This window comes from Bison bison, unplaced genomic scaffold, assembly GCF_000754665.1.
Source record: "Bison bison bison isolate TAMUID 2011002044 unplaced genomic scaffold, Bison_UMD1.0 scf7180017864460, whole genome shotgun sequence".
Lineage (NCBI taxonomy): Eukaryota > Metazoa > Chordata > Mammalia > Artiodactyla > Bovidae > Bison > Bison bison.
This window is the reverse complement of record NW_011495022.1, coordinates 3,065,560-3,073,657: the sequence shown is the minus strand read 5'-3', so window position 1 is coordinate 3,073,657 and position 8,098 is coordinate 3,065,560. Positions and strand designations below refer to the sequence as shown.

Genomic DNA, 8,098 nt, shown 5'->3' with positions numbered 1-8,098 from the left:
AGATTACTTCCTTCCACTCTCATTACCAACTGAAAAAAAAAGACACTGTAGTAAGATTAGGGGAAGGAGAAAGCCAGATTACTTCCTTCCACTCTCATTACCAACTGAAAAAAAAAGACACTGTAGTAAGATTAGGGGAAGGAGAAAGCCAGATTACTTCCTTCCACTCTCATTACCAACTGAAAAAAAAAGACACTGTAGTAAGATTAGGGGAAGGAGAAAGCCAGATTACTTCCTTCCACTCTCATTACCAACTGAAAAAAAAAGACACTGTAGTAAGATTAGGGGAAGGAGAAAGCCAGATTACTTCCTTCCACTCTCATTACCAACTGAAAAAAAAAGACACTGTAGTAAGATTAGGGGAAGGAGAAAGCCAGATTACTTCCTTCCACTCTCATTACCAACTGAAAAAAAAAGACACTGTAGTAAGATTAGGGGAAGGAGAAAGCCAGATTACTTCCTTCCACTCTCATTACCAACTGAAAAAAAAAGACACTGTAGTAAGATCAGGGGAAGGAGAAAGCCACACTTAGACATAGATCTTGGGACAAGAATAAAAACTGGAGAGAATAAGCAAATATGAGACAGCACAAGAGGAACCTGTCCTGATCCAAGTGGGGAAGCTTTGCTTGGCCACGATGGGGTAAGGGGAGTGGAGGAGCCCAGGTCCTGTCCTGGGGGAGACGATACAAGGAGAGCACTGCTGTTCTGTCCCCAGCAGGGTTCTGTCCTCCTGGCTTACACGGCCTCTCGCTTGCTCTCATGTTCTCCCTCTCTCTTTCACTCTTCCCTGTTAATGTTATTATTGTTTTTGTTGCTATTTTACCCTTTAAAAGGCTTGCTAAGTTTTCTTGCAAAGTACCTTACATCCCTCATTGAACTACGCTGACTTAAGTACATAGATATAGATACATAATTCTATTAAATATTTATGTAAATATTACACTATTCATCTTCATGTATAATATTTATAAATACATAATTTTAAACTACAGATCCATTCAGAAGCTAATGTATATTATAGCATATGTAGATCTCATTCCACAGTTTGCGTTTAGTTGCTCTCAAACTGTCATACTGTCTTCATAAAGTTCTGAGATAAGAAATCCTTCCAGATATTCTTGCATATGGATTCCTGGGCTAGGGAGGGCGGTGGATACCCCTTGGTTATTACAGAGTTTAGTGACTGGTGGGGTAGGGGTTGAGTGGAGGTAAAGGGACGAAACCAAGATGGCAACAGCAGAATTCTGACTGGGAATGTTATTTCTGACATTGGCACAAATAAAGCACAAGGAGCATACAAGTCCATACAAATAAATCAGCCTCTAAAAGGTGAGATTGTTACAAGGCTCGGAGTTGGGCTGAAAATTTGGGAGTGTCAGGAGTAATTTTTGTGCCTAAGGACAAGAGGTATCTGAGTCACGCAAACAAGAGGGTGCTGACTATGAACTCAAATGATCAATTATTGGCTAAGGAGACTATGATATTAGCACTTTCTAGGTAATGGGAATTGTGGGGTTTCCTAGGTCGGGTAGGTAGATAATTAAGTGGTACCAGTGAAAACGAAGTAAGTCAGATAGATCTTTTTCCTCCAGGACCTTTGTCACCCCAAAATGTGCGGTTTCCTGTCAGTCTGGATGTTCCTGTTTTTCTTTGTCTGCCCATAGATCCCCGTTGTTCACAAGGTGTATGGCTTCCTTCCATTTGGCCCACGCCCCCCTTTCTCTGTTCATATCTAGCAACTTGCCTATTCTAACAATATTACATCACTTTTATGTGGAATCGTTTAAAAATGATACAAATGAACTTATTTACAAAACAGAAATAGACTCACAGATATAGAAAACAAACTTAGGACTACCAAAGGGGAAAGGCTGGGGGGGGGAATAGAGACACAGCACCATATATATCACATAGATAAAGAACAAGGCCCTACTGCATGGCGCAAGGAACTATATTCAACAAGTTACGATAGCCTATAATGGAAAAGAATCTGAAAAAGATGATCTAAATAACTGAATCATTTTGCTGTATACCAGAAACTAACACAGCATTATAAATCAACTAGATCTCAATTTTTTAAGAAGCAGTGGAACCAGTGAGAATGCTGACTTTCATTGGTAAATGGCCATTCATGCTTCAATCCAGTTATCTGAGCCCTCTTCAGTAGCCACTAGGAGGTTGGCAAGGAGTGAGAGCATGAGAGGTTCTGTGTGTGTGAGAGAGAGAGAGAATTCTATCATAGCAATATGAAGTAGGGTTTAAGTGGGGCTAATTTATAGTGAGTTCTTTTTATCGTTTCAGAAATTCTGAAACAATGGATGAAGTAACTCTCTAGAGATCTGAATTCAATGAGAGTGAAGGAGGCATGACTCAACATTTGCTGTTCCAAATTCCTGTCTTTTGCTCTTTCTTCCAATTCATGATAATTTCTCAGTAATAAAAACACAATTATAAGTAATAAAGTGACTGTTGTTATTGCCATAATTTATTGACCACATCCTAAAATCTTCACATGTATCATCTCATTTAATTCTCACCATTGGGGCAGGTGACAGAGCCAGCATTTAAAAACAGGTCTGCACACAGACCTTAATGTTCTACTAGTGATTCTTATTCGCTGGCTTCATGTTTAAAGCTCACCTGTATATTAACTCAACCTGTAGATATTTGTGTTTATTGCTTACTGGAGAGATGTTACATATAAACAAAGCAGGACTATCTCAGAGGGAGAGCAAAAAATCCCTTCCTTCCATTCTTTCCTCCCTCCTTCTTTTTCCCCTTCATCTATTCATCCAAAACCATTCAATAAATACCAAAGTACCCTGCTAGACTCTGGGAATATGGTTGCAAAAAAAAAAAAAAAGACACAGATCCTTGTTGCTTCCAGACGTCATGGTCTGGTTAGGAAGGGAAAGTATATAGATGGTTATGCTAAGCTTAGTGTTCGACTCTTTGCGACCCCATGGACTGCAGCCTGCCAGGCTCCTCTGTCCATGGGGATTCTCTAGGCAAGAATACTGGAGTGGGTAGCCTATCGCTTCTCCAGGGGATCTTCCTGACCCAGGTATTGACCTGGGGGTCTCCTGCTTTACCAGCTGAGATACTAGGGAAGCCCCACATAGACGGTTGGCTGTTAATTTTAAGTCTTCTAAACCTTAAACCAGAATTCTGCAGGTATCACTCACTCGCCTATTTACCTTCTTCCTCGGTTTTCTCTTCCTAACAATGTCTCACTTGATACACGGAGTATTTTGAAGATTGTACATGTCCTATATCATACTGTACCGTATAATGTTACTGGACATTGACATTTTATCTGCTCTACTTATCTCATGTGGGTGAGTCGCTCAGTCATGTCTGACTCTTGCGACCCCAGGATTGTAGCCCACCAGTCTCCTCTGTCCATGGAATTCTCCAGGAAAGAATTTTGGAGTGGGTGGCCATTTCCTTCTCCAGGGGATCTGCCCAACCTAGAGACTGAATCTGGGTCTCCTACATTGCAAGCATATTCTTTACTATATGAGCCACCAGAGAAGCCAAACTTATTTTATAGATATAAGTAAAATCTTTGCTAATAGAAGTTGGAAAAAAAATAGGTATTGGGTCTAAACAAGCTGGGATTCAGGAGAGACTAGAGCTATACTTTTAGAACTTGGTGGGTCTGAGGCGAGATGGAATACAGGCCCGGGAAACAGGGCCGAGTTCTCAGTGGGATGCTTGTGTCTGTGGTGGGGAAGGGTGGGGGGCTTGCAAGGTGACAAGATCAGTTTCCCCCATCCTCATCACACATTATCACAGTGGAGTTTTTTTACAGTAATAAAAGTTGTGAATTCCCAGATTATCTATATATATTCAAAATACATTCATAATATATTTTAAATCCTGACAAATTAATTTTGGATCATCCCTTTTAACAAACCTAAAATTTTAAATCTGTACTTATAATAACCATACACAGGCGGTGCAATGGTAAAGAGTAGGTAAAAAGTAGGAAATGGCAATGAACTGCAGTATTCTTACCTGGAAAATTCCACGGACAGAGGAGCCTGGCGAGCTACAGTCTATGGGGTCACCGAGAGTCAGACACAACTGAGCACTCATGCATTATACAACATATATGGCTGGGCTGCAGGGGATCTGTGATTATCCCTGAATTATAATCCTTGAAAGTATATGTAAAACTACGTGCACATGTATATTTTTCTAGAGAGGGTCTATAGCTTTCATCAAATTCAAATCCTTGACACTAAAATTTGACCCCATAAATAAATAATTAAAACTTGAAAAGCTAAACTCCATAACAAGGACTTTTTCCCCCTCAAAGATTAGAGCTTTTAGCATAAGTTCTGACATAAATATATTGCACTTACATCAAGAGCCACGGACTGCTTGGCCCATGACTTCTTCACTTGATCGTACATAATTGTATTGTTGATGCCAAGGCCACAAAAGATGACAAAAGCCTAGGAAAGAGAGAGTTCACTAATTAAAAATTGCAATAACTCATTGGCATAATCTAATATAAAAGCAGACAGGCATCAGGAATGGGCCTGAAAATGTAATTTTATTGTACACAGAGGTAGGCCTTAGGGAAATATGTACATTAAAATTCTTAATTACTATTGTCATGTAACAGCTTTATCGCTCACACTGCACAAGAGAAAAATTAATAATTTAATGTTATTGTGAAGAAATAACTTTATACATTTAGAAACATATAGTCCATTTAAATGTGTTCTTACTTTATTTAGGTTGTGAACTGATTTTAGTCATTTTATTCCATTTAACCAAAAGCAATCTCTTTCAAAAGCTAGGGTATAAAAGAGTTTGGTAAAGAAACCAAGTGATTGTATCCATAAGGTAAATGTTAAGGGGACGCAGGATTCAGATTTTGAGCCAGTTAGTAAAGAAGCTCCGACGTACTCTCAGCTAGAGAAAAATAATCATGGGGTTTTCATGTTGGCTACTGGTGCAAAGTCTACTAGGAAGCCTGTTCAAGGCTAACCTCTCCAGCTGAGGGCAGACAGGAGTAAATACATGGAAGGTTGGAGACAGAAGAGAGGGGATGGCAGTGCCCCTGGCAGAGCTGGCTAGAGGCCTCAAGGCTGAACACACACGAACAAGAAAAAGATAAGACGATTTACACTTCAGAGAGAAGAAGGCAATTCAGTCCCATAAAAAACAATCAATTAGGATTTAAAAAAAAAAACCCTGATTCATGAAAAACAGAATCAAATCTTACCTAAACACTGATACATTCTTTAAATCTTCCTTTAAATTTCATCATGCTGTCAAAGTATAATGATTAAAAGTTGTCAATTAATAATTATTTATCCTTCCTAATGTGAGCAAGCTGTAACCAGGAGACTACTACTGACTCAGCTATAACCCGTGGTTCAGACATTTATTTTCTTACCTCGAAAAGTCGTTGATCGGCATCATCGAAAGGTTTCCCATCGAGTCTATTTAACACTTGAGCCACTCCTGTGAGAAGAGATTGGGAGATGTGGTCATTTTTGAACTGGATATCCTGTTCCTACAGCACAAGTAAAATGACTCTAGCCTCCTTTAAGTGCAGACACTCAGCTTAATCCCAGGTTGCTCTGACACCTGCTGCCTGTGTGAGAGCAGATGTGAGGCGTACGGGGATGCAGCCCATTTTCCAGCTCTGATATCCAGACCAGGTCTCAGGTATTAACCAGATTCCCCAAAAATGGTTTTCAAGATGACTGTGGACAATAATTGATATATCATGGTGCACACGTATATACAGTTACATACATATATATATATATACACGTATGTGTGTGTGTGCTCAGTTGTGTCTGACTCTTTGTGACCCCATGGACTGTAGCCTGCCAGACTCCTTTGTCTGTGGAATTTTCCAAGCAAGAATACTGGAGTGAGTTGCCATTTCCTTCTCCAGGGGACCTTCCTGACCCAGGGATCAAACCAACATCTCTTGCGCCTCCTGCATTGGCAGGAAGATTCTTCACCACTGTACCTCCTGGGAAGCCATATATAATTATATAAATTAAATTGAACAAATTAAAAATATTTATATATAATTAAAATGTTTTCAATTCTCTGAAGCTTAGTGCTTAAATGAGGCAGCATGGCATAGTGATTAAGAACATCGGCTCTGGAGTTAAACATCCTTGGTTTGAATTTCAATTCCATTGTTAGTAGTGTTACTGTGAGCACATTACTTAACACTGAATTTGTTCATTTGTAAAATGAGGATAAAATGTTAACTGTCTCAGTGGGTTATAAAGATTAAACAAGATAACATTTGAATAATGTTTGTAAAGCATATTGGTCCACATGGAGAGAACATTCAAGAAATGTTAAGAATTATGATACAGTTAACCTTCAAAGGAAGGCTAGTTTTGTTGCCTGCTACAAATGGGGCTAAACTAGTTTTACAAAATTTAACTTATGTGGGTCTTCTTTCCAAAGTTCATGTCCAGCATTATACTACATGTTTTGGGCATGACCCAGGGATCATGGCACTATCAAAGCACACAAGTTTAACTAGAAAAATTCAACAATCTTGAAAACATTCCCTTGTGTCCCTATATACACTAAATATACAACACAAGAGAACACTCTACACATGGACATCACCAGATGGTCGACACTGAAATCAGATTGATTATATTCTTTGCAGATGGAGAAGCTCTATACAGTCAGCAAAAATAAGACCGGGAGCTAACTGTGGCTCAGATCATGAACTCCTTATTGCCAAATTCAGACTGAAATTGAAGAAAGTGGAGAAAACAACTAGACCATTCAGGTATGACCTAAATCAAACAGTGGAAGTGAGAAATAGATTTAAGGGATTAGATCTGACAGACAGACTGCCTGATGAACTATGGACGGAGGTTCATGACACTGTACAGGAGACAGGGATCAAGACCATCCCCAAGAAAAAGAAATCAAAAAAAGCAAAATGGCTGTCTGAGGAGGCCTTACAAATAGCTGTGAAAAGAAGGGAAGTGAAAAGCAAAGGAGAAAAGAAAAGACATACCCATCTGAATGCAGAATTCCAAAGAATAGCAAGAAGAGATAAGAAAGCCTTCCTCAGTGATCAATGCAAAGAAATAGAGGAAAACAACAGAATGGGAAACACTAGAGATCTCTTCAAGAAAATTAGAGATACCAAGGGAATATTTCATGCAAAGATGGGCTCAATAAAGGACAGAAATGGTAGGGATGTAACAGAAGCAGAAGATATTAAGAAGAGGTGGCAAGAATACACAGAAGAACTGTACAAAAAAGATCTTCATGACCCAGATAATCACGATGGTGTGATCACTCACCTAGAGTTAGACATCCTGGAATGTGAAGTCAAGTGGGCCTTAGAAAGCATCACTATGAACAAAGCTAGTGGAGGTGATGGAATTCCAGTTGAGCTATTCCAAATCCTGAAAGATGATGCTGTGAAAGTGCCGCACTCAATATGCCAGCAAATTTGGAAAACTCAGTGGCCACAGGACTGGAAAAGGTCAGTTTTCATTCCAATCCCAAAGAAGGGCAATGCCAAAGAATGCTCAAACTACCGCACAATTGCACTCATCTCACACGCTAGTAAAGTAATGCTCAAAATTCTCCAAGCCAGGCTTCAGCAATATGTGAACCGTGAACTTCCAGATGTTCAAGCTGGTTTTAGAAAAGGCAGAGGAACCAGAGATCAAATTGCCAACATCCTCTGGATCATCAAAAAAGCAAGAAAGTTCCAGAAAAACATATATTTCTGCTTTATTGACTGTGCCAAAGCCATTGACTGTGTGGATCACAATAAACTGTGGAAAATTCTTCAAGAGAAGGGAATACCAGACCAGCTGACCTGCCTCTTGAGAAATCTGTATGCAGGTCAGGAAGCAACAGTTAGAACTGGACCTGGAACAACAGACTGGTTCCAAATAGGAAAAGGAGTACGTAGAGGCTGTATATCGTCACCCAGCTTATTTAACTTATATGCAGAGTGAGAAACGCTGGGCTGGAGGAAGCACAAGCTGGAATCAGGATTGCCAGGAAAAATATCAATAACCTCAGATATGCAGACGATATCACCCTTATGGCAGAAAGTGAA

The 8,098-nt window shown here is 39.6% G+C and overlaps 1 protein-coding gene across 1 annotated transcript in view; it reads right to left on the bottom strand.

Annotated features, from left to right (window-relative positions):
* Window positions 1-8,098, bottom strand: part of PDE11A (phosphodiesterase 11A) — a 423,540-nt gene that overhangs the window by 180,221 nt on the left and 235,221 nt on the right. Inside the window, exons 9-10 of the mRNA XM_010859770.1 lie at window positions 5,420-5,487; window positions 4,374-4,466 (exon numbers count right to left, since the gene is read on the bottom strand). Of these exons, the coding sequence (XP_010858072.1) occupies window positions 4,374-4,466; window positions 5,420-5,487 (161 nt within the window). The remainder of the gene's footprint in view (window positions 1-4,373; window positions 4,467-5,419; window positions 5,488-8,098) is intronic.